This window comes from Coregonus clupeaformis, chromosome 9, assembly GCF_020615455.1.
Source record: "Coregonus clupeaformis isolate EN_2021a chromosome 9, ASM2061545v1, whole genome shotgun sequence".
Classification (NCBI taxonomy): Eukaryota; Metazoa; Chordata; class Actinopteri; order Salmoniformes; family Salmonidae; genus Coregonus; species Coregonus clupeaformis.
Window position 1 is genome coordinate 14,830,923 of NC_059200.1, and position 27,354 is coordinate 14,858,276.

At 45.4% G+C, this 27,354-nt stretch overlaps 1 protein-coding gene across 2 annotated transcripts in view; it reads left to right on the forward strand.

Moving 5' to 3' along the window:
- Positions 1-27,354, forward strand: part of tek (TEK tyrosine kinase, endothelial) — a 76,980-nt gene that overhangs the window by 23,047 nt on the left and 26,579 nt on the right. For both annotated transcript variants that reach the window (XM_045222496.1, XM_041885276.2), the window contains exons 2-6: positions 5,082-5,222; positions 9,947-10,126; positions 10,705-10,815; positions 22,961-23,113; positions 23,411-23,542. In XM_045222496.1, coding sequence (XP_045078431.1) covers positions 5,082-5,222; positions 9,947-10,126; positions 10,705-10,815; positions 22,961-23,113; positions 23,411-23,542 — 717 coding nt within the window. The remainder of the gene's footprint in view (positions 1-5,081; positions 5,223-9,946; positions 10,127-10,704; positions 10,816-22,960; positions 23,114-23,410; positions 23,543-27,354) is intronic.

Sequence of the window (27,354 nt, forward strand, 5' to 3'; positions counted from 1 at the left end):
TCTCTCTGTCTCCCTGTCTCCTCTCTCTATGTCTCTCTGTCTCTCTCTCTCTCTCTCTCTCTCTCTCTCTCTCTCTCTCTCTCTCTGTCTCTCTCTCTCTCTCTCTCTCTCTCTCTCTCTCTCTCTCTATCTCCTATTTACAATGGTGTTTGTTCTTCACTTGTTGCCCTTTACTTCTGGCAACATTTCACAAATCCTGCTGCTGTGGTATTTCACCTAATAGATATTGGCGTTTATCAAGATTGGATTTGTTTTCAAATTCTTTGTGGGTCTGTGTAATCTGATGGAAATATGTGTCTCTAATATGGTTATACATTTGGCAGGAGGTTAGGAAGTGCAGCTCGGTTTCCACCTCATTTTGAGGGCAGTGTGCACATAGCCTGTCTTCTCTTGAGAACTAGGTCTGCCGATGGCAGCCTCTCTCGATAGCAAGGCCATGCTCACTGACTCTGTACATAGTCAAAGCGTTCCTTAAGTTTGGGTCAGTCACAGTGGTCAGGTATTCTGCCACTGTGTACTCTCTGTTTAGGGCCAAATAGCATTCTAGTTTGCTCTGTTTTTTTTGTTAGTTCTTTCCAATGTGTCAAGTAATTATATTTTCTCATGATTTGGTTGGGTCTAATTGTGTTGCTGTCCTGGGGCTCTGTTTGTGTTTGTGAACTGTCCCAGTACAAGCTGGCTAAGGAGACTCTTCTCCAGGTTAATCTCTCTGTAGGTGAGGGCTTTGTTATGGAAGGTTTGAGAATAGCTTCCTTTTAGTCAAATTGAATTGCTATTTTCTGCTCTGCAAGCATTATTTGGTGTTTTACGTTGTACACAGAGAATGCTTTTGCAGAATTCTGCATGCAGAGTCTCAATTTGATGTTTGTCCCATTTTGTGAATTCTTGGTGGACCCTAGACCTCACAACCATAGAGGGCAATGGGTTCTATAACTGATTCAAACATTTTTAGCCAGATCCTAATTGGGATGTAAAATGTTATGTTCCTTTAGAAGAAGGCCTTTCTTGCCTTGTCGCTCAGATCGTTAACAGCTTTGTGGAAGTTACCTGTGGCGCTGTTGTTTAGGCTAAGATAGGTAACTCCTGAGTGGGGCAGTGGTCTAAGGCACTGCATCACAGTGCTAGCTGTGCCACTAGAGATCCTGGTTTGAATCCAGGCTCTGTCGCAGCCGGCCGCGACCGGGAGACTCATGGGCGGCGCACAATTGGTCCAGGGTAGGGGAGGGAATGGCCGGCAGGGATGTAGCTCAGTTGATAGAGCATGGCGTTTGCAACACCAGGGTTGTGGGTTTGATTCCCACGGGGGGCCAGTATAAAAAAAAGATATATATTCACTAACTGTAAGTCGCTCTGGATATGAGTGTCTGCTAAATGAGTAAAAAAATGTATTGTTTTTTGTGTGCTCTAGGGCAACAGTGTCTAGCTGGAATTTGCATTTGTGGTCCTGGCAATAATGGAACACCATTATTTTTGTCTTACTGAGATTTACTGTCAGGGCCCAAGTCTGACAGAATCTGTGCAGAAGATCTAGGTGCTGCTGTAGGCCCTCCTTGGTTCGTGACAGAAGCACCAGATCATCTACAAACAGTAGACATTTGACTTCAGAGTCTAGTAGGGTGAGGCCGGGTGCTGCAGACTGTTCTAGTGCCCTCGCCAATTCATTGATATACGCTATATTTACAGAAGTAAGTGTGAGTGCTGTTATTGTGAAGTGGAAACGTCTAGGAGCAACAACGGCTCAGCCGCGAAGTGGTAGGCCACACAAGCTCACCGAACGGGACCGCCGAGTACTGAAGCGCGTAGCGCGTAAAAATCGTCCGTCCTCGTTTGCAACACTCACTACCGAGTTCCAAACTTCCTCTGGAAGCAACGTCAGCACAATAACTGTTCGTCGGGAGCTTCATGAAATGGGTTTCCATGGCCGAGCAGCCGCACCAAGCCTCAGACCACCATGCGCAATGCCAAGCGTCGGCTGGAGTGGTTTAAAGCTCGCCGCCATTGGACTCTGGAGCAGTGGAGAAGCGTTCTCTGGAGTGATGAATCACGCTTCACCATCTGGCAGTCTGATGGACAAATCTGGGTTTGGCGGATGCCATGAGAACGCTACCTGCCTGAATGCATAGCGCTAACTGTAAAGTTTGGTGGAGGAGGAACAATAGTCTGGGGCTGTTTTTCATGGTTCGGGCTAGGCTCATTAGTTACAGTGAAGGGAAATCTTAACGCTACAGCATACAATGACATTCTAGACGATTCTGTGCTTACAACTTTGTGGCAACAGTTTGGGGAAGGCCCTTTCCTGTTTCAGCATGACAATGCCCCGTGCACAAAGCGAGGTCCATACAAAAAAGGTTTGTCGAGATCCATGTGAAAGAACTTGACTGGCCTGCACAGAGCCCTGACCTCAACCCCATCGAACACCTTTGGGATGAATTGGATCGCCGACTGCGAGCCAGGCCTAATCGCCAAACATCAGTGCCCAACCTCACTAATGCTCTTGTGGCTGAATGGAAGCAAGTCCCCGCAGCAATGTTCCAACATCTAGTGGAAAGCCTTCCCAGAAGAGTGGAGGCTGTTATAGCAGCAAAGGGGGGGACCAACTCCATATTAATGGCCATGATTTTGGAATGAGATGTTAGACGAGCAGGTGTCCACATACTTTTGGTCATGTAGTGTATATGTTGAAGAGGGTGGGACTCAAGCTGCATCCCTTTCTCTTTTCTCTCTCTCTCTCTCTCTCTCTCTCTCTCTCTCTCTCTCTCTCTCTCTCTCTCTCTCTCTTACGCTCTGTCTGTCTGTCTGTCTGTCTCTGTTCTCTCTCTCTCTCTCTCTCTCTCTCTCTGCTGTACTCTCCCATCCACAACCTCTGCTCTCCACCAGTTGTAAATCACAGCTAGCTCAGAGACAGATAACAGTCAAAGCCAGAACGGCTTTGTAACACTGACCCATCATTCCTGCCTGACCAACTAGTCAGGGTACTTTAGGTGGATGGATATCACCCCCCCCTCCCACTAGTCACTTGAAAGGAGAGAAGAGCTGGTGCTGATTTACAGCTAGAGGAATGGTTCTGGTCATGGTCATGACAGAGCTATGCATTGGGCATTTTGATCTGAATGATGCAGATTAATCTCAGATGCTTCCGGCTTTATATATGAGCCCAATGGCTGCTGGAGGGGAAAACTGGCAACAAGTCAATTGAGTTCAGATGGGCACGGTCTCCCCATGGTCTCCCCATGGTCTCCCCATGGTCTCCCCACTGTCTCCCCACTGTCTCCCCACGGTCTCCCCATGGTCTCCCCACGGTCTCCCCACGGTCTCCCCACGGTCTCCCCATGGTCTCCCCATGGTCTCCCCACGGTCTCTTGATTCCATACATTAGGGAGATAACAGGGAACCACCACAGACCGTATGTATTAGCTGATTGTCACAGCTAATGATGATAGATGTGATGGAGCTGATACCATATCAGGGTAGCTACAATGAACTCATGGGTAGAAGCTACATAGTAAACAGAAATCTGAGACACTCAAATAAGTATGATATGTACATTTACATTTACGTCATTTAGCAGACGCTCTTATCCAGAGCGACTTACAAATAGGTGCATTCACCTTATAGCCAGTGGGATAACCACTTTACAATGTTTATTTTTTTTTTGGGGGTAGAAGGATTACTTTATCCTATCCCAGGTATTCCTTAAAGAGGTGGGGTTTCAAATGTCTCCGGATGATATGTTACGTTTGGTTGGAATGTATTAATTTGTGGATGTTCATCATCTGATATGTTAAGATATTACATTTTGTATTATACGTTACGAATTGCAATTCTTACAATATGTTATGAATTTGCAATATGTATGATATGTTGCGAATTCCAATTAGTTGTGGCTAAGGTGAGCTTTGGTTTCTAGGTGGCTTCCGTTAACGTTCGCTAGGTGCATAGCTGCCAGAAAACATCTGGCGAGACAGCATTTGCCCCCAGTACTTGCCCCAGCACCGACCGGGCCAGTTACTTCTCAGCGCATTTTCGTCTTCCAGGTCAACATATACGTGCTCTGTCGCGGTCTACCATTGAAGGCTACACGCAGAAAAGTCATGCTATTTGTATTTCAGCAATATGATTGGTTGTTCATTCAACGCGAGTCACAACTTTCGAGCAATACAGAAGTTGATAGCTACGTTCAAACCGCACACGCTAGGTGTTCTGAGCAAAGAGAAGTGCCCATCAATCTACTCACTGAGCATATTTATTTTAGGGGAAAGTGATTTACAAAAGTAAAACCTTCAATAATGAACATACTAGCAATATGCTGGCTACTGTTGATAGTGTGCAAAAAGAAAGCTACAAAAATACACTTTAGCATTCGTCTTGGCTACTCTGCTGTACCACCATAAAGTCACACAGTACAGTTCACTACAGACCAAACCCCCCCCTGCCATATTTTTAGCAGACGTTATTGCGGGTGTAGCGAAATGCTTGTGTTCCTAGCTCCAACAGTGCAGTAGTATCTAACTATTCAATCAGACACGGTATTTGGTGATACAATGTGTTATACTGATACCAATGTCCTCAATATCATGACGAGGTCAATGTGTTATACTGATACCAATGTCCTCAATATCATGACGAGGTCAATGTGTTATACTGATACCAATGTCCTCAATATCATGACGAGGTCAATGTGTTATACTGATACCAATGTCCTCAATATCATGACGAGGTCAATGTGTTATACTGATACCAATGTCCTCAATATCATGAAGAGGTCAATGTGTTATACTGATACCAATGTCCTCAATATCATGAAGAGGTCAATGTGTTATACTGATACCAATGTCCTCAATATCATGACGAGGTCAATGATGAGAAACGGTACACCTTTGTTTACAAATGATGTCATTTCCCAAACAAATGAGCAATTTCTTTTCACTTTGTCTCGTGTCCACTATCTCTGATACTTATCTCCTTTTGTAAATGGTGTGTGTGTGTGTGTGTGTGTGTGTGTGTGTGTGTGTGTGTGTGTGTGTGTGTGTGTGTGTGTGTGTGTGTGTGTGTGTGTGTGTGTGCTTGTCTGTCTGTCCCAGGTGATGCCCTAGACATAGCGGACCTGACCTTGGTGAACCCTGACCCCATGGTGACATCATCAGACTCCTCCCTCCACTGTGTCAGTAGTGACTGGACCTCCCGGCAGGACAGTGCTGCCTCCAGCTCCAGCAGTACCCTGGGTATGGGATGGGACTTTCACACAAGATGAACACATTCCCTTTGCAATTCTAACATTATCAAGGCTCAGGCTAAGACCCAGATGCAGACACAGGAGGCGGATAGTACGAGTCTCAGAGTTTATTACAGAACAAGCGGCAGGCAAAAAGGTAAGTCAAGGCAGGCAAGAGTCGTAATCCAAATCAGAGTCAGGCAAGTACAGGACGGCAGGCAGGATCAGGGTCAGGACAGGCAGAAAGGTCAGAACTGGGAAGACTTGGAAAAACTAAAACTAGAGCACTGGACACACGGGAACACGCTGGTAGGACTTGACGGGACAAGACGAACTGGCAACAGACAAACAGGAGACAAAGGGCTGTGAGACAGAGGTTTAATCCTAGACACATGAAAAATGGGATGTATGCGGAGGGTACGGGGCAACAGAAGACGAATAGCAGAAGGGTTAAGGATTTTAGAGATGGAGAAAGGGCCGATGAAACGGGGGGGAACGTTTTCGGGGCTCCACCATGGAGGGGCAGGTCCCGAGTGGAAAGCCATACCCTTTGCCCGAGCCGATAGCGGGGAGCAGGGATCCGGTGGCGATCCGCCTGTCGCCGATACCTGGATGTGGTCTTCAGAAGACCGGCCTGGGCTCTCTTCCAGGTACGGCGACAGCGGCGGACAAACATCTGGGCAGAGGGTATGCTGACTTCTTCCTCTTGCTCAGGGAAGAGCGGGGGCTGATATCCCAAGTAACACTCGAAGGGCGAGAAACCAGTGGCTGAGCAGGGAAGGGTGTTACGTGCATATTCCATCCACACAAGTTACTGGCTCCAAGTGGTAGGGTTGGCGGAGACGAGGCAACGAAGAGCCGTCTCCAGGTCCTGATTGGCTCGCTCCGACTGGCCGTTCGATTGGGGGTGAAAACCAGAGGACAGGCTGGCCGACGACCCAATGAGGATGCAGAACGCCTTCCAGAACCGGGACGAGAACTGAGGACCACGATCGGAGACCATGTCGACCGCAAGTCCATGGATCCGGAAGACGTGCTCCACCATGAGCTGAGCCGTCTCCTTGGCTGAGGGTAACTTGGGAAGGGGAATAAAATGGGCGGCTTTAGACAAACCTATCCACCACCGTCAGGATCGTGGTGTTGCCATCTGATGGAGGAAGACCAGTAACAAAGTCCAGGGATATATGGGACTAGGGGCGGTGAGGAACAGGGAGTGGTTGAAGAAGGCCAGCCGAGGCTTGCCGCAGAGTCTTATTTTGTGCACACACAGTGCAGGCGGTGACGAATGTGGAGACATCAGGAACCATGGAAGGCCACCAAAAGCGTAGTCGGATGAAAGCCAGGGTCCGACGGGAGCCTGGATGGCATGTCAGTCTCGAGGAATGTGCCCATTCCAGGACCGGGGAACGGGCAGAGTCCGGGACAAACATCCAGTTAGCCTGACAGAGAAGCAGCGGGGCTATACAAACTTGAGAGTGTGTCAGGCTTCACATTCTTGGACCCTGGGTGGTAGGAGAGTGAAATTGAAACGGGTGAATAACAGGGCCCAACGAGCGTGCCTAGAGTTGAAGCGCTTAGTGGTGTTGAGATATTCCAGGTTCTTATGGTCAGTCCACACTAAGAATGGGTGTTCTGCCCCCTCCAACCAGTGCCTCCACTCCTCCAAAGCCATCTTGACGGCGAGGAGTTCTCGATTTCCCACATCATAGTTCCTCTCAGCAGGGGTAAGACGATGGGAGAGAAAAGCGCATTGGTGCAGCTTTTGGTCCTGGGCAGAACGCTGGGCCCCCACTCCGACATCCGAGGCATCGACCTCCACCACAAACTGACGGGACGGGTCCGGATGGATTAAAATGGGGGCTGTAGTGAATCGATGTTTGGACCTCCACCACGAACTGACGGGACGGGTCCGGATGGATTAAAATGGGGGCTGTAGTGAATCGATGTTTGGACCTCCACCACTAACTGACGGGACGGGTCCGGATGGATTAAAATGGGGGCTGTAGTGAATCGATGTTTGAGGTCCGAGAACTCCCGGCCAGCTGCTGGAGACCACATGAATGGAACCTTGGGAGTGGTGAGTGCTGAGAGGGGGGGAAGCCAGGGTGCTGTAGCCAGGGTGCTGTAACCAGGGTGCTGTAACAAGGGTGCTGTAGCCAGGGTGCTGTAACCAGGGTGCTGTAGCCAGGGTGCTGTAACCAGGGTGCTGTAACCAGGGTGCTGTAACTAGGGTGCTGTAACCAGGGTGCTGTAAGCAGGGTGCTGTAACCCCAGATGAAGCAGCGGTAGATGTTAGCAAATCCCAGGAAACGTTGCAGCTGCACTCTGGATGTGGGTTGAGGTCAATCCACCACCGCTCTCACCTTGTCTGGAACCATCTGTATGTGTACTGCAGCGATGACGTATCCCAGGAAGGAGATGATGGTGCGATGGAATCCACACTTCTCCGCTTTGACGAAAAGCTGGTTCTCCAGGAGACGCTGAAGGATCTGTCGGACGTGGAGGACGTGCTCTCAAGCTGAACGGGAAAAAACAAGGATGTCTGCGAGGTAGACAAACACGAACCAGTTCAGCATGTCCCGGAGCACATTGTTGACCAGGGCCTGGAACACAGTGGGAGCGTTGGTCAGTCCGAATGGCATAACCAAGTACTCATAGTTCCCACTAGCTGTGTTAAAGGCTGTCTTCCACTCGTCTCCTTCCCGTATCCAAACCAGATGGTAGGCGTTCCGAAGGTCCAACTTTGAGAACATGGTTACTCCCTGAAGAGGTTCGAAAGCCGAGGAGATGAGTGGTAGAGGGTAACGGTTTTTAACCGTGATGTCATTAAGGCCCCGGTAGTCAATACACGGGCGCAGGGTTCTGTCCTTCTTCTCCCAAGCCTGCAGGAAGACGTCCCGGGGCTGGCTGTACACATGGCAGAACGGGCTCCAACCTACGCCAGAACCAGTAGCCCAGTCGATCAGGGGATTGTGCTTCTGGAGCAATGAATACCCCAAAACCACGGGTACATGGGGAGATTCTATGAGCAGGAACTGCATACACTCACTGTGATTTCCTGATACTCGTTGGTTGATAGGAACCGTATTGCGGGTGACTCTGCCAATAGAGCGCCCATCCAGCGCTCTGACGTCCATGGGAATGAAGAGGGGTTGAGTGGAGATTCCCAGCTCCGACACCAACGTAGCGTTGATAAAGCTCTCGTCGGCCCCAGAGTCAATGAGCAGATTTGGCTTGGTCACCCCACAACAAGGTGGAATGGAGAGGGGTACGAGTAATGGGAGATTGGAAAATCCCTGTACGGCTCACCAGAGCTCACCTACTGATGAGTCCTGTCTTTTTAATGGACAGGTGGAAATATGATGTCCTGTAGTCCCGCAATACAGACAGCTCCTGGTGCTCAATCTGCGTAAACGTTCATCCGGAGACAATCTAGCCCTTCCCGGTAGCTTGGGCTCTGGAGGAGGCGAGTCGACCGCCCTCGGGTGTCGGGTGACATCGGATTCTCTCGGTAAGGTGCACGTCGGGAACTTACGGGATTCCTCGGAGACGAGGTGGGAGCAGTGGACGAGTGAGTGTGACCGGGAACTTTGCGAAAATCTACCGCGTGGTCTGTCACACTACGGGAGTTTTGACACAGTTGGAGTAGCTTCTGAGCAGCCTCTCTCCCAGACAACGGAGAGTCGAACACCTTCCTTACTTCCGCCACAAAACTCCTCCAGCCTGAGGCAAACGGTGCGTTGTTGCTCCTAACATCGCCGTAGCCCAGGCGAGTGCCCTCCTGGACATCACGTGATAAGATACGCTATCTATCACAGTCCGACGGAAAAGAAGAGGGCTGCAGCTCGAAAATGAAGGAGAACTGGGAGAGAAACCCCCGGCATGTTCCAGGACCCCCAGCATAGCGCTCCGGAGGAGGTAAGCGGGGTTCTCGGGAAGCCGGGGTAGGCTGGGGAGAAGCACCGCTGGTAGCGGGGTTACTGACAGTCTGGGAGGTTTCCGTTGTGGCTTGCTGCCTTATAGATAGTCCGCGGATTTGTTCCAACAATGCACTGAAGGCATGGTCATGGTGTTCCGCCAAGGTTAAGTAGTAACTCCTCGTGTCTTCCAATGGCGTGTGAGGAGACAGTGTTGCAGAGATGGTCAGAGTCTGCTGGGTCAGTCATGGCCAGTTCGTACTATCAAGGCTCAGGCTAAGACCCAGATGCAGACACAGGAGGCGGATAGTACGAGTCTCAGAGTTTATTACTGAACAAGCGGCAGGCAAAAAGGTAAGTCAAGGCAGGCAAGAGTCGTTAATCCAAATCAGAGTCAGTCAGGTACAGGACGGCAGGCAGGATCAGGGTCAGGACAGGCAGAAAGGTCAGAACTGGGAAGACTAGGAAAAACTAGAGCACTGGACACACGGGAACATGCTGGTAGGACTTGACGGGACAAGACGAACTGGCAACAGACAAACAGAAAACACAGGTATAAATACACAGGGGATAATGGGAGAGATGGGAGACACCTGGTGGGGGGTGGAGACAAGCACAAAGACAGGTGAAACAGATCAGGGTGTGACAAACATGTTCCATGGCATGTGAAATAACTTGAAAACATGTTTCCAATACAGTTGAAATTTGTAGAACACATTTTTAGTATTTTACCATACACTTTCTGTTACAATAAAATGTGTTTTATTGTGTAGTTATTGTATTTCCAACACATTTTTAACATGTACATTTCCGTCAGGTATGGGCCGTGACTTCCCCCTGACCCACCCCCAGAGCCTGCCTGTCAGCCCCGATACAGCCTACCACCATGCCTCCAAGATCGAATGGAAGACTCGCAGTGATATATTTGGGGAGTTCTACTGCAGGGCCAGAAAGAGTGACAAAAATCAGATATATACTTATAAGATGCTGAATGAAGGTAATAACGCATTGATACAGTTCTATATTTACTATAGCAAAATGTGATATTGTTTTGAGGTTTTCAGTGACTCCTAAATGAAACATGTTCTAAATGAAACAAGTTCTAAATGAAACAAGTTCTAAATGAAACAAGTTCTAAATTAAACACGTTCACCCTCCCTCTTGGCATGATAAACTGTTATTCTGACTCCCTAATGAAACCCAAACAATGTCAACCCTACAGACAGGGTGAACATTTTCTTCCCGACAAAATGTTTGTTTGCCTGATGCCTTCCTTTCTGGACCCTAAGTCACACTGCAAAGTCACACTGCAAAGGCACAGCAAACCTGTACCACCATACATCCTCTTTCTGATTGTTTCAATAACATTATTTATGTTCATTGTTTATTTAATATTTGTGGGTACGTGACAGAATTACACAACAATGAACTAAGTCTTGCAGAAAACTAAGAACTATTGGGAACTCGTCCAGACCGCTGTGCTAAGAAACTATGAAAACTAAGAACTCTCGCTGTGCTGTCTGGTTTCTGTTGCCTGTTACTGAGTATATCATTGTGTTTTTATTCCCCCCCTAGCTGCATTCCTGCCAGAGTCCCTGACCACCACAGTCAGCATAGGAGAAGATGTCAACATCTCTTTCACACGCAGGAAAGTGTTTGCAGAGGACGCAGTCATCTATAAGAATGGTAAACCTTTCAGTATGTAGCCTAAATAGTTATATTTGTTTGTTTGTCCCTAACCCTAACCCTATTTAAAAAAAAAAAAAAAAAAAGTTTTAAGTGAGAATAGGCATCGGTCTGAAGCCTAAAAAGAAATTCAGATGAGCATCACAATGCCTATTCCACCCATGCTCTACCAAGGTTTTCCGGCACACATCTTTGACCTAGTACAATAGAAAAGGTTCCTGGAGTTCTTCAAATTGAAACTGTGGGGGAACCCCTATAAGTTCTTCCGTTTTTGAACTATCCCCCCTGCCTTATTATTATTAATAATAATATAATACGGCTGTATTAATAATAATAATATGCATAACAATAACACAACCTTACAACCTTACCTTAAATTGAGGAGATCTTCAAATTTTTTCAGTTAAGTGTCTGCACCTGCTGTCCTTTCATATTCAAATCCAAATGTTTCCGTTGGGCAGTTAGGTTCCTGCAAGAACCCCCACCAACTCAGGAGGTTCCTCGATGAACCTTTTGGGGGTAATTTTCAGTGCCAAGAACCCTGAGGTTCTTCGACAAACTTTGAAGATCTTAGAAAAACCCTTGTTGAACCGCTCATTTTTTAGAGTGTAGTATTGGTATTGTACCTCAAAACGATGTGTAGGTTTAGGATTCAAACCTTCTCAAACAGCCTAATTCATACTCTTAGAGGAGGTCCTTCCACAATAATGTGGTTTGTACCGCATACAAGGTAAAGTATTGGATTGTTCCCACACCACAGTAAGACATTATTCCATTCCGCTACCTTTTCATGCTTTTTTTTATTAAATGAAAGAAAGCTTTGCTTTTATACCTACAAGACCATCAGGCTTGATTGAGCTGTTTTATCTTGTAGTAATGTGGTGCATGCATGTATTTCCTTAAACCTTTATTTTTGTCATTAACTTTTTAAAAGTCTTAATAACATCCTTTTTTTTGGTCAGTAGGTGCCCAACATAACAACAGGTGTGTTGGACACAGTAGCTCAGATAGATAGAGCCTGTCTGCATGACTGATTTCTTTAACCGTTCGCTTACCTGTGTAATATTGAATTAAGATCAGAACCACTTGCGTTTCAAACACGGTCCTGTTTTATCAGTTGCTGTTCTGATCAATGGACAGGTCATTATCTCTGTCAAAATAATATGTAGCTTAAAGATATGTTTGTACTTGCATTTATTTTTTGCAATAAAGATGGCGGCAACAACAATGATACACAGTAACAATAGGACTAAATCTAAAAATACAATATGTATATATACCGGTATACATCATTTTAATAGCAGGACACTGTAAAGTCCATTATCTCCCTGAAGAGTAAGAATTAGGCTGTTTGCGGAAAACCTTGGTAGAGCATGGGTGGAATGCAAATGAACATGAGCACCGTGAGCACCTTGAGCACCGTGGCAGTTTCCCAAAGTTTGGTGGTTTTAAACTTAATGTAACTAACGTTAACTAGCTATGTTTTTTTGTAAGAAAGTATGATATATTGTGGTGCGTGAACTGGCCATACACGGTAGCTAAAGTTAGTCTTACGTTGGCTAGGTAACGTTAGCTACCTAGCTAACGAAAATATCTGCTTGCGTTTATTGATTAACCTGATGTTGAAGACCAGCATGTAGCTAGCGTGGAACCCCGTATTATTGGCATATTCATCAGCATTTTAAAAAATACATTACCTTCAACAGTGTTATCTTGTGATCAAGCCATCAATGTTATGTGATTATTGGTGTCATAAAAATGTTAGCTGACGGGTTAGCAATTAGCAAGTTTGCTAGCTAGAAGGGTGTCGTTAGTCGCAAAACTTACCGTTATTTTCCAGTCCATTTAAATGCTGAGCTCGAGGTGATTTAGTCCTCCAACCGCTAGAGAGTGTCCGAAGTTAGTGGGTGTCCGAAGTTAGGGGGTGTCCGAAGTTAGGGGGAGTCCGAAGTTAGGGGTGTCCGATGTTGGGGGGAAAAATTAGCTAACGTTAGCTACCTAGCTAATGAAAATATCTGCTTGCGTTTATTGATTAACCTGATGTTGAAGACCAGCATGTAGCTAGATATCTACAGTAGCCTGGGTTTGTTCCATACACTCCTTATGACTGGCAGCCTGGTGCTGCTGAGCAACCAACCCGGCGGTACAACTCTTGAGAGTCGGTTGAAAATAATAATAATATGCCATTTAGCAGACGCTTTTATCCAAAGCGACTTACAGTCATGCGTGCATACATTTTTGTGTCTGGGTGGTCCCGGGGATTGAACCCACTACCTTGGCGTTACAAGCCCCGTGCTCTACCAGCTGAGCTACAGAGGACCACAAGATGGACCGCAAGAAAATATGCTAGTGTAACAGGTCAAAGAATTACAGATTTTTGCAACCGTTCATTTTCTATTTTTTATTTTATTTTGTGAGTTGATTTCACCAAAATATTGTATTGTTCAGCATTTCGTGTAGTCTACAGATATTGGGAGAGTTAGTTGTGTAAGTGCGCCCTCTAGAGTTGGTTATATGCGGAGGGATGTTGTGCTTTTCTCAGTCTGCATTGTATTCGGCTGGGAGAGGTACGTGTTCACTTCGGCGTGACATAAACTTGATATACCTGTTAAAACTAAAACGTTTCAGTGCACATAGTAACTTGTATGTATATTATATGATGAGTGTACGTACATTTAATCAAGCTGTGTCGTGAATATAGCCATTTTTGAGAGTTGAGAAATTGCTAACTTAGCTAACCTCGTGTTCTGTTTAGCTGTAAGTTAGCAATCATCATTCTATCCTCTTGTGACGAAGCTCACGTTGTTCTTTTTATGTTAGGCGGATTCTGGTCGAGGGTAGAGTGTTGAACATTTTCTCTCTTTGATGTTGAACAGGTATGTATTCCCTATATCAGGTTAAAAATGTGTTCATTTAAAATGTTTTCATGTATTGATTAGTGTTTAATGGCACTGAAAAGCTCAAATGTGAAGGATTACATGTTGCTTCGTGCATATTACTGTATGTATTACCTGTTTGAAAGATGGTTTATGTCATGTTGCACAGTATTAATATAAAGGCTAAAAGCTCAGAGTTTTTGGCAGAGATAACATGAATATGACACATACATAAGATATACACCAGATGCAATGTTTATTTTCCAATGATGTTGTATTTTATTCCTTGTATTTTTGAATGTGATTATACTCAGTCTGCATTGTATTCGGCTGGGAGAGGCGGATTCTGGTCGAGGGTAGAGTGTTGAACATTTTCTCTCTTTGATGTTGAACAGTCTGTATTGTACTCGGCTGGGAGAGAGTGAGAGAGCTGTACACAATAAAGTGCCTTCAAGTACGCCAGTGTGTTGTCTTCAGTGCACCGGAACACAACGCAGTAGTCGGCAAGAGACAGACCGCGCCCGGCTACATTGGTGCCGTGACCCGGATTATCTTCGCTTCAGATCATCGCCAGGGTGATCGCCGGTGGTTGCTGTGACGAGTAGGAACCTCTTCGGAACGTTACAAGTATAAGGGCAAACATTAATGTGTAAATTGTAGCTCTTAATTGCTTACCTCAGCTACTTCTATCATTTTACAATTTTTTTTTCATATTCACATGTTCTGGTGATTCACATATCATTACCATAGTCTATTACAACTTTCTATTTAAAAAAAAAAAAAAATGGCTGATGGTAAGGATGCGCAGACACCATTTAGTGTTGGAGATGCTGCAGGGGTAAGCCTGGGGAGGGGCAGGTTTATGAGTATGGTGGAGAGCACGCCGGTTAGGGGTGCTGGTATACTAGGCAGACCTGTACTCTCGTCCACACGCTTACGCACTGATGAATATTCCCCGCACCACACATGCGTAGCTTAGGAGATGCTCCAGACATTGCAAGCAGCGTTAGTTCAGTGGGCTGTCCTGCATTTTCATACACTCACACCCAAACAGATGAACATTCTCCACGTCAGCCAGTGTCTAGTTCACATGTGAGTTCTGCAGACCTAGGGAGTCTCATCACACAGTTAGCTCATGAAATAGGAGAGAACATTGCTAGCCAATTACAGAGATCTGTTGGTAGTGCAGATAACCAAACCACTCCTACGCCTAGCCTGAACTTAGGATATGGACAGTCTGATTTGAACATGACAGGAGTAAAGTTAGTCATGAAGACAGATGTCAAAGAGCCGCCGTACTTCAGGGGTGATGGAACAGACAAACACACAGTGCATGAGTGGGAAGAGATTATGAGCGTTTACCTGAATAAGAGGGGTGTACACCGCAAGAGCACTCCCAGGAGATAATGTCAAGACTAATGGGAAAGGCTAGAGACATTGTTAAAGTTACCCTGCGCAGTATGCCATCGCTGCAGCCAGCTGAGAACTCCAAGCTCGTCTTTGATATTCTGAAACAACATTTCAGTGAGTTAACCTACTCCTCTATGCCTTTAGCAGATTTCTATAACACACTTCCTCTGGCTGGAGAAAGTCCCATGGACTATTGGATACGCTTGAACAAGGCTGTGGATGTCGCAGATGAGTGTCTGAGAAGGCAGGGGCGAAACATTGAGGACCCCTCTCACGAAGTCACAATGATGCTGGTGAAACACTGTCCCGACCCCGCTCTTACAAGTGTCCTAAAGTGCAAAACAGCTGAAAAGTGGACAGCAAATGAGATTCATGAACACCTCGTTGAACATCAGAGAGAGGCTAGAACAATGTGTCAAGCCAAATCTTATCGGCCAAAGAACATTGGTGCACATGCTCAGGCATTAACCACAGAGACAGTCGCTGCTGAAAACCCAACAGACCTTACTGGTTACCCAAAGGCAATGGGGCTTCCATCCTCTCCTCAGACAGAGAGCATCTGCATGCAGTCTCTCATTGGCTTGCTGGACCGTGTGCTAGAGCAGACGGCACACACAACAGCAGTCGTGCCACCAAGCAGGGGGCCAGCAGCCATTGTTCAGAGTAGATGTAAAGTCTGTCAGTCTGCCGAACATTCAACTACTGCACACTGTAGACAGGCGAACCTCTGTATGGGCTGTTACAAGCCCGGCCACTGGAAGAGAGAATGCCAACAGCGCCGGCCAAGAATTAACGCTCAGCCACAGTTAGCGCACACACCACCTAACTCTGAGCAAGTTGGAGCCAGTTTAAACTAGATAGCTCACATACGGAAAGGGGGATGTGTGAGCGTTGAAGATTCAACCCTTGAAAAAAGTGAAGAATTGAAGGAAATGTATGTCAATGTCTGTAAAGCAATGTCTGATAATTGCACGGTAATTGTTCAGAATATTCACAGAGTTGAGACGTTCAGTGAGTTATTTCACGCACCGGTGACAGTTAATGGCTGTGCTCAGTTGCAAGGGCTCCTCGATACAGGCTCAATGGCCTGCACGATAAGTGAAGAGGCAGAGCAGAGACTACTATCGGATAGCGTCTTGACCCCACATCAAGAACTCTCACAGCATATCATCCTTGTTGGCTGTGGAGGAGTACAAGTGCGCCCCAAGTGCATGTATGACATGGAACTAAGTCTGTATGGGGTAAAGTGCATGGTCCCAGTTCTGGTGATCACTGGTCAGAAAGACGACATAATAGTAGGCACCAACATGTTGAAACATGTACTGCATCAGCTGAAAAACGAGAACAGTTATTGGACACTTATCTCGAGCAACACAAAAGGGTCTCCAGATGGCGAACAGTTTCTAGAAATGATGACCAGTCTCACAAGATGGAGGGGTGAAGATGTCCCAGGAAAAGTAGGGACAGTGAAGCTAACTCAGGCGGTGACTCTCCTTCCCAAACAAGAGTACCTGCTGTGGGGAAGACTGCCAAGTAATATACCCAAGTCACCTGGGAGTACAGTTATGGTGGAGCCTACAACCTCCAGGTGTGTGCCTCGGGGCATTATGGTGGGGAGAGTGGTAACACCGCTATGGGGGAGATGGCTGGACTCCCATGAAAGTCACTAATATCTCAGACAAACCACTCACACTGAAAAGGAACAGCAAGCTTGCGGACGTCTCTACTTGTGTTGCAGCTGAAGATCTCACACTGTTCCAGGGTTCCTGTCAGAGTGATGCTGGCTCTGTTGGGGTGACTCATGTGAAACAGGACGACAACGGTGACCTGAAAGACAGACTGCAGAAGTCTGGTCTAGGAAATGTCGATATTGATCATTGTGAAGCGAGCCCCTCCACCAAGCTCCAACTTGTGACATTGCTGGAGAAATATCAGGATATATTTTCAAAGCATAATCTTGACTGTGGAGAAGCCAAGGGCTTTGCCCATAGGATCCGCCTCACTGACGACCGTCCCTTCCGTCTTCCATATCGCAGAGTGCCGCCAGCCCATTATCAAAAGCTGCGCCAAGTTCTCACCGAGATGGAGGAACAGGAAATCATACGGAAATCAATGAGTGAATATGCTTCTCCACTCGTGATGGTTTGGAAGAAAAATGGCGACCTCCGGATATGCACAGACTTTCGATGGCTGAATGCAAGAACTATCAAGGATGCTCATCCTTTGCCCCATCAATCGGACTGCTTGGCTGCCCTTGGCGGTAATGCTGTCTTCAGCACCATGGACCTCACGTCTGGATTTTATAACTTGCCCATGCATGAGGAGGACAAAAAGTATACCGCCTTCACAACACCATTAGGCCTGCACGAGTATAACAGAATGCCACAGGGGCTTTGCAACAGTCCAGCGTCCTTCATGAGGATGATGATGAGTATCTTTGGCGATCTTAACTTCAGCAGTCTCTTGTGCTACCTAGATGATCTCTTGATATTTGCCCCCAACGAACAGCAGGCCCTCAGCAGATTAGAGGTTGTTTTCCAGAGGCTACGGGAGCACAATCTAAAGTTGAGTCCAAAAAAATGCCATCTGTTGCGGAGATCTGTGAAGTTTCTCGGACACATCGTTGACAGTGACGGTGTTGCTGTTGACCCAGAGAAGGTCGAGGTCATCACCAAAATGTCAAAGAGGGACTTGATGGAAGATGATGGCTGCACTCCTTCAGTTCGCAGAGTGAAGTCGTTCCTGGGGATGGTATTTTATTACCAACACTACATACCAAATTGCTCCTCCATCGCAAAACCCCTGTTTGCTCTCACAGCTGGCCAGAAACGGAGAGGAAAGGCGGAAGTACAGTCAGAATGCGGGAGTCTACAGAAAGCTCAAACCTGCGGATTGGACCCTTGACTGCGATTCCGCTTTCGCCGGCCTTAAGGAGAAGCTCCTGAATTGTGTGGTCCTTAGCCATCCAGACTTTTCTAAGCCCTTGGTTTTGTCCATTGATGCGTCTCTTGATGGCCTTGGGGCAGTTCTGTCCCAGATACCAGAAGGAGAAACGAAGGCACGCCCGATCGCCTTTGCCAGCAAGACCCTCACTGGCTCACAAAAGAGGTATCCTGCTCACCGACTGGAGTTCTTGGCGCTCAAATGGAGTGTTTGTGAAAAATTCAGCCACTGGTTGAAAGGCCACACTTTTACAGTGTGGACCGACAATAATCCTTTGACATATATAATGACCAAACCAAAACTTGACGCTTGCGAACAGAGGTGGGTGGCAAAGCTTTCCCCCTACACCTTCAGTATCAAACACATTCCTGGGGTAAAGAACATTGTGGCAGATGCCCTGAGTAGAGATCCGTTTGCTAAATCAGTGAGCCAAAGGTTGATCAGTGAGCCCTATGGAAGTCTTTTGGCCGAGGCGGAGGGAACCAAAGAGGAGAAAGTCCAAGATCTCTTCCGGAGTAAGACCCAGTGTCTCCAGGCACTTGATGCAGGGTGCTGTGTAACTATGGACCCCACTCAAGACAGGCTGGCCGGCAGTCAAGAACCCTCTCATGTGAAATCTGCTTGTGAAGCTCATGTAGAGTGGGAAAGGGGAGCAGAGATAAGAGCAACACAGTTTCTCAATGTTCTTCCCCAGGCGGTGCCCTCAGAACAAGACACACTTCCAGCCCTCTCCATCGGCGAGCTGAGGCACAGCCAGGAAATAGATCCAGTTATCAGGGAAGTCCTGCCACTCATTCAGAGGGGTGAGCCACCACCTAGGCGAGGGAGGAGGAGGTTAGCTCTTACGACCCAGACACTGTGCAAGCAGTGGCATCATCTAAAAGTCCAGGACGGAGTCCTATATAGGGTAACCAAAGACCCATTAAGCAGAGAGAAGAGGTATCAGTTTGTGCTGCCTGCTAGCTTGAAGGCCAAAGCTCTCGCTGGTGTGCATGACTTCGCTGGGCATCAAGGGCAGGCTAGGACAGCACACCTCGCCCGACAGCGTTTCTTCTGGCCGCAAATGGGAAGAGACATCAAGGAATATGTGAAATGCTGCCAACGCTGTATCCTTGCAAAGACCCCTGAACCAGCTGCCCGAGCTCCCTTGGAGAGCATTCGCACTTCGGCACCCATGGAGCTGGTGTGCATTGATTTTTGGAGTGCTGAGGACTCTAAGCAAAGATCTGTCGATGTGTTAGTCATAACAGACCACTTTACAAAATTGGCTCATGCCTTTCCCTGCGTAAACCAAACTGCAAAGCAAATAGCGAAGAAGTTATGGGATAACGTATTCTGCATCTACGGTTTCCCAGAGCGAATACATTCTGATCAAGGGGCCAATTTTGAAAGCAAACTCATAGCTGAACTCCTCAGCCTCACAGGGATTAAGAAAACACACACAACAGCATACCATCCCATGGGAAATGGGCAAACCGAAAGGTTCAATAGGACACTTGGCAGTATGTTGCGTGCCCTACCCCTGACAGCTAAGCAACACTGGGCCCAACAGATACAGACTTTGACTTTTGCGTATAATGCCACCACTCATGAAACAACTGGATATCCTCCATTCTATTTGATGTATGGTCGAGTGCCCAGACTCCCAGTAGACATGGTCTTCAAACAAGTCTTGAGGGATCCAGTCGTGGTGAATTATAAGACCTATGCAGAGAAACTGATGGCGAACCTCCATGTGGCTGCCGACATAGCTCAGCAGCATGCGAGGAAAGGACAGCAACATCAAGCTGATGGCTACAACAAGAGAGTTCGTGGAACCCACTTGAACGTTGGCGACCGAGTTTTGTTAGCTAATAAAGCAGAGAGAGGGAAGAGGAAGTTAGCGGATAAGTGGGAAGCCACTATGTATACCATCATAGACCGGAACCCTCAGACTCACGTTTACAAAGTCAGAGACGAAAGTGGGAAAACAAAAGTTGTTCATCGGAATCTGATGTTGGACGTGAGCTTCTTGCCCATGCCAGAACTAAGCGATGAAGAGACGAATGGAGCTGCCTCGGATGTGGCCAGTGAGTTTCAGCCTCCTTCTGTTGATGCTTTGAGTGGCCTAGCAGTAGACGCTTCTGAGGACCGTACATGTTCGTGGTTAAACGCATCCTCTGACTCTGAGTCTATTGGAGAAGCTGATGAGTCTGAGATGGAGAATGAGATGCCCCACTCTCTGTCCAGGAAGTCTGTTCAACTGACACCCACGAGAGCCCAGTCTAAAGAGGTCAGAGGCCAAGGGGAAAATGAATACTCACCTGTGAGAGACTTGTCGGATTCCAGTGACCCCCTGATTTGCACATGACTGACACTGACTCTGTTGCCCCAATTGATGTTCCTGACTTAGATGAGACAGGGTCTTCGGACGTCAATTCACCTGTTACACTGATTGATAGTCAGATACCCTCCCAAGTACAAGGGTTTGAAAGTCAGGTTGTCAGAACACGTACTGGCAGGGTTGTTAAGGCAGTCGATCGCTTGATAGAGAACATGGTGCAAAACCACTCACCAAGGGTTTTGTTACAGGAGTCAGAAGGTCACTGTCTTTCCGTTCTTTATTTTAGATACATTTTTGAGATTAAGATATTTTTCTTTATTACCAGTAGTATGACCTGAGTCATGAGATGTTCATAATGGAGGGAAAGTGTTCCAAGATTTCATATGATGTATAAGGCATCATATTCACTAGAAGGGGCAGTAGCCTGATCAACTGCTGTTTTCTTTTAACTTACTTTGTAAGTAGCTTTATACGCTGTATATGGGAAATGGAGTCCCAGGGCTATCTTGGACCAAGTGGACAAGAGTTTTATTCTATATGTTTTTGGTTATTTTCCACCCTCGAAGTGTGAAGGATTTTGGTGAAATTAAAGAGGGGTGAATGTAACAGGTCAAAGAATTACAGATTTTTGCAACCGTTCATTTTCTATTTTTTATTTTATTTTGTGAGTTGATTTCACCAAAATATTGTATTGTTCAGCATTTCGTGTAGTCTACAGATATTGGGAGAGTTAGTTGTGTAAGTGCGCCCTCTAGAGTTGGTTATATGCGGAGGGATGTTGTGCTTTTCTCAGTCTGCATTGTATTCGGCTGGGAGAGGTACGTGTTCACTTCGGCGTGACATAAACTTGATATACCTGTTAAAACTAAAACGTTTCAGTGCACATAGTAACTTGTATGTATATTATATGATGAGTGTACGTACATTTAATCAAGCTGTGTCGTGAATATAGCCATTTTTGAGAGTTGAGAAATTGCTAACTTAGCTAACCTCGTGTTCTGTTTAGCTGTAAGTTAGCAATCATAATTCTATCCTCTTGTGACGAAGCTCACGTTGTTCTTTTTATGTTAGGCGGATTCTGGTCGAGGGTAGAGTGTTGAACATTTTCTCTCTTTGATGTTGAACAGGTATGTATTCCCTATATCAGGTTAAAAATGTGTTCATTTAAAATGTTTTCATGTATTGATTAGTGTTTAATGGCACTGAAAAGCTCAAATGTGAAGGATTACATGTTGCTTCGTGCATATTACTGTATGTATTACCTGTTTGAAAGATGGTTTATGTCATGTTGCACAGTATTAATATAAAGGCTAAAAGCTCAGAGTTTTTGGCAGAGATAACATGAATATGACACATACATAAGATATACACCAGATGCAATGTTTATTTTCCAATGATGTTGTATTTTATTCCTTGTATTTTTGAATGTGATTATACTCAGTCTGCATTGTATTCGGCTGGGAGAGGCGGATTCTGGTCGAGGGTAGAGTGTTGAACATTTTCTCTCTTTGATGTTGAACAGTCTGTATTGTACTCGGCTGGGAGAGAGTGAGAGAGCTGTACACAATAAAGTGCCTTCAAGTACGCCAGTGTGTTGTCTTCAGTGCACCGGAACACAACGCAGTAGTCGGCAAGAGACAGACCGCGCCGGCTACACTAGTATTGTCAGAAATGCTTCAAAAAGGGTAACACATCGTTGTCTCTTAACGGACAAAAAAAAATGAGCATGTGAGGGCGATACATTATAAATGTAATCAAAACCGTTGCCCCTACAAACGTATTCAGTCCGAAAGGTGGCAAGTCTAATGGTCACTTTTATGAGACTCTAGTCTCGTTTTTTATCCAACGTCTAGATATTGAGCTAGTTCTGGGCAAAACATTGTAGGACGAACCTAATGCTAACGGCCCTGTTAAAAATTCGGTATGTGTTTCTCGGTAACGGACGGACGGCTCATGACGAGAGGCGGGGAGTGGGTTGTGTACCTCCAATCAAGTTGATTTGTGATGATTTGTGAATTGTCATTGAGATTGGTGTCATATTGGCTTAGATGTGATGGTAGATTTGAATTTAACACTGAACTTCAACCAATGCTTACAATCAAAACATTCCTACTCCATTCCTTTACTTAGATTTGTGTCTATTAGGTTTTTGTTGTGTATCTGTTAGATATTACTTGCTAGATATTGCTGCACCGTCGGAACTAGAAGCACAAGCATTTCGCCACACTCGCAATAACATCCGCAAACCATGTGTATGTGACCAGTACATTTGATTCGGATTTGATTTATAATAGATGCGATCAGGGTCGCGTCTATAATCACTAAATCAGCACTCCTACTCACAGTATGTATAGCCTTAATATTTATATGTGTTTGTTTGTCCCTAACCCTATCACTAAATCAGCACTCCTACTCACAGTATGTATAGCCTTAATATTTATATTTGTTTGTTTGTCCCTAACCCTATCACTAAATCAGCACTCCTACACTGAGAGGCTCGATACTCACAGCCCACGGGTCAACGATATTCAACACCCTCATGTTAACACTGATCGTCGGACTCCTCCTCAGTAAAACGTATTGTCTCTTCCAGGCTCCTTCATCCACTCAGTGCCTAAGAATGAGATCCCAGACATCCTGGTGTACCCCGTCCATGGAGTGAAGTCCTCAGACGCAGGACTCTACACAGCCAGGTCCATCGCTGGAGCCAAGTCCACGTCAGCCATCACCAGGCTCATCGTCAGAAGTTAGTACCACACAATACTACCCAATACTACTGTAGTACTACCCAATACTACTATAAGTTCTACTTCTACATAATACTATTGTAGTACTAACCAATGTTGCTTATTCTACCGAAACAACCTGTTTTTGCTTTGTCAGTTTTGTGTGAAAACTTCCATCTGTTAACCACATTGGAAATTCAATTGACCATTTTAGAATTGACTCAACCCAAGTAAAGTGTATCCGTTGCAGACCCCAAACATTTTCCCCTTGGCCTGGAGAATTGCTTTCTAACGAGTGTTTTATGTTTGAATCCTAGAATGCAAGCCTGGCCTGTGGGGTCCTAGCTGTGAAAATAGCTGTCCTCTGTGCTCTAACGGAGGGGTCTGTCACGACGAGACGGGAGAGTGCATCTGTCCACCCGGCTTCAAGGGGCACACCTGTGAAACTGGTAAAAACAGCACATCCTCTGTAGCTGTGCTAGCCGTACCTTTAACCACATCCTCTGTAGCTGTGCTAGCTGTACCTTTAACCACATCCTCTGTAGCTGTGCTAGCCGTACCTTTAACCACATCCTCTGTAGCTGTGCTAGCCGTACCTTTAACCACATCCTCTGTAGCTGTGCTAGCTGTACCTTTAACCACATCCTCTGTAGCTGTGCTAGCTGTACCTTTAACCACATCCTCTGTAGCTGTGCTAGCTGTACCTTTAACCACATCCTCTGTAGCTGTGCTAGCCGTACCTTTAACCACATCCTCTGTAGCTGTGCTAGCCGTACCTTTAACCACATCCTCTGTAGCTGTGCTAGCCGTACCTTTAACCACATCCTCTGTAGCTGTGCTAGCCGTACCTTTAACCACATCCTCTGTAGCTGTGCTAGCCGTACCTTTAACCACATCCTCTGTAGCTGTGCTAGCCGTACCTTTAACCACATCCTCTGTAGCTGTGCTAGCCGTACCTTTAACTGTACTGGGGAGTTATGCATGCGTGTGACTATGTAACAGCACATCCTCTGTAGCTGTGCTAGCCGTACCTTTAACCACATCCTCTGTAGCTGTGCTAGCCGTACCTTTAACTGTACTGGGGAGTTATGCATGCGTGTGACTATGTAACAGCACATCCTCTGTAGCTGTGCTAGCCGTACCTTTAACCACATCCTCTGTAGCTGTGCTAGCCGTACCTTTAACCACATCCTCTGTAGCTGTGCTAGCCGTACCTTTAACCACATCCTCTGTAGCTGTGCTAGCTGTACCTTTAACCACATCCTCTGTAGCTGTGCTAGCTGTACCTTTAACCACATCCTCTGTAGCTGTGCTAGCCATACCTTTAACCACATCCTCTGTAGCTGTGCTAGCTGTACCTTTAACCACATCCTCTGTAGCTGTGCTAGCCGTACCTTTAACCACATCCTCTGTAGCTGTGCTAGCTGTACCTTTAACCACATCCTCTGTAGCTGTGCTAGCTGTACCTTTAACCACATCCTCTGTAGCTGTGCTAGCCGTACCTTTAACCACATCCTCTGTAGCTGTGCTAGCTGTACCTTTAACCACATCCTCTGTAGCTGTGCTAGCCGTACATTTAACCACATCCTCTGTAGCTGTGCTAGCTGTACCTTTAACTGTACTGGGGAGTTATGCATGCGTGTGACTATGTATTCCCAGTTGGTAAAACGCGCATCATTTAATGGTATTTATTACATTTGTTTGACAGGGACAATGCATGCACATTATTCAATCACAGTACGATCTCCAATCTGTGAATGTACAGGGCCTTCGGAAAGTATTCGAACCCCTTAACTCTTTCCACATTTTTCTTGTGTTGCAAAGTGGGATTAAAATGTATTTAATTGTCATTATTAGTCAACGATCTATACAACATACTCTAATGTCAAAGTGGAAGAAACATTTTAACATTCAGAAATAATAAATGAAAAATAAAACACTAATATATCTTGATTAGATAAGTATTCACCCCCCTGAGACAAGACATGTTAGAAACACCTTTGGCAGTGATTACAGCTGTGAGTCTTTCTGGGTAAGTCTCCTAAGAGCTTTGCACACCTGGATTGTACAATATTTGCCCATAATTCTTTTTTGAATTCTTCAAGCTCTGTCAAGTTGGTTGTTGATCATTACTAAAGCCATTTTCAAGTCTTGCCATAGATTTTCAAGTCGATTATAAGTGGCTGTAACTAACAAAACTGTAACTAGGCCACTCAGGTATATTCAATGTCGTCTTGGTAAGCAACTCCAGTGTATATTTGGCCTTGTGTTTTAGGCTATTGTCCTGCATACCCATAACATGATGCAGCCACCACCATGCTTGACAATATGAAGAGTGCTACTCAGTGATGTGTTACGTTGGATTTTCCCCAAATTAAACACTTTGCAATTTTTTAGCAGTATTACTTAAGTGCCTTGTTGCAAACAGGATGCATGTTTTGGAATATATTTTTATTCTGTACAGGCTTCCTTTTCACTCTGTCAATTAGGTTAGTATTGTGGAGTAATTACAATGTTGTTGATCCATCCTCAGTTTTATCCTATCACAGGCATTAAACTCTGTAACTGTTTCAAATGCACTATTGGCCTCATGGTGAAATCCCTGAGCAGTTTCCTTCCTCTCCGGCAACTGAGTTAGGTAGGACACCTGCACCTTTGTAGTGACTGGGTGTATTGATACACCATCCAAAGTGTAATTAATAACTTCACCATGGTCAAAGGGATATTCAATGTCTGCTTTTTTATTTTTACCCATCTACCAATCGGTGCCCTTCTTTGCGAGTCATTGAAAAACCTCCCTGGTCTTTGTGTTTGAATCTGTGCTTGAAATTCGCTACTCGATTGAGGGATCTTGCAGATAATTGTATGTGCGGGGTACGGATATGAGGTAGTCATTCATAAATCATGTTATTGCACACAGAGTGAGTCCATGCAACTTATTGTGTGATTTGTTAAGCGCATTTTAAATCCTGAACTTATTTAGGCTTGTCATAACAAAGGGGTTGAATACTTATTGATTCAAGACATTTCAGCTTTTAGTTGTTTATTAATTTAAAAAAATATATACAAACAAAATTCGACTTTGACATTATGGGGTGTTGTGTGTAGATCAGTGATACAACATCTCAGTTTAATCCATTTTGAATTCAGGCTGTAACACAACAAAATGTGGAAAAAGTAAAGTGGTGTAAATACTTTCTGAAGGCACAATATATACGTGTGTGATTGTTGGGGTTGTGTGGGGTTAAATGTATACATGTCCTATTTATCTCATACCTGTTATTTATCATTACAGGCATTCATTTCAATGTTATAATTGATTCATTGATTGAAAACTTTATTGTCCCGAAGGGGAATGTGGTTTACTGTCTAGTAAATGTGTCCTGGCTGATTATGTGTGATGTGATTTAGTGCTGTGTTCTCTTATCTCACTCTTTGGAATGTTTTCAAATCACCATCGGAATGTTGGTAGGAACTTTAGAATGCTGGAATTCGCCATTCGTTTTTTCAGTGTGTGGTGTGGTCAGGGCAGTAGGTGGTAACCAATAGCTGTCAAGCTAAGCAAATGACCCTCTATAATCACTAAAGACATTTAGTATGTGTATTTAGTGATTTTAGTGTCTTAATGATGATGCACGGTCCATATATTTAGGATGATCTCTTTTTTAAGTGTTTGTTAACATATTGAATGACATTACATTTTATATACACTACCGGTCAAATGTTTTAGAACACCTACTCATTCAAGGTTTTTTCTTTATTTTTACTATTTTTTACATTGTAGAATAATAGTGAAGACATAACAACTATGAAATAACACATATGGAATCATGTAGTAACCAAAAAAGTGTTAAACAAATCAAAATATATTTTATATTTGAGATTCTTCAAGTAGCCACCCTTTGCCTTGATGACAGCTTTGCACACTCTTGGCATTCTCTCAACCAGCTTCACCTGGAATGCTTTTCCAACAGTCTTGAAGGAGTTCCCACATATGCTGAGCACTTGTTGGCTGCTTTTCCTTCACTCTGCCGTCCGACTCATTTACATTTACGTCATTTAACAGACGCTCTTATCCAGAGCGACTTACAAATTGGTGCATTCACCTTATAGCCAGTGGGATAACCACTTTACAATATGTATTTTTTTTTTCTTTCTTTGGGGTGGGGTAAGGGGGGGGTAGAAGGATTACTTTATCCTATCCCAGGTATTCCTTAAAGAGGTGGGGTTTCAAGTGTTTCCGGAAGGTGGTGAGTGACTC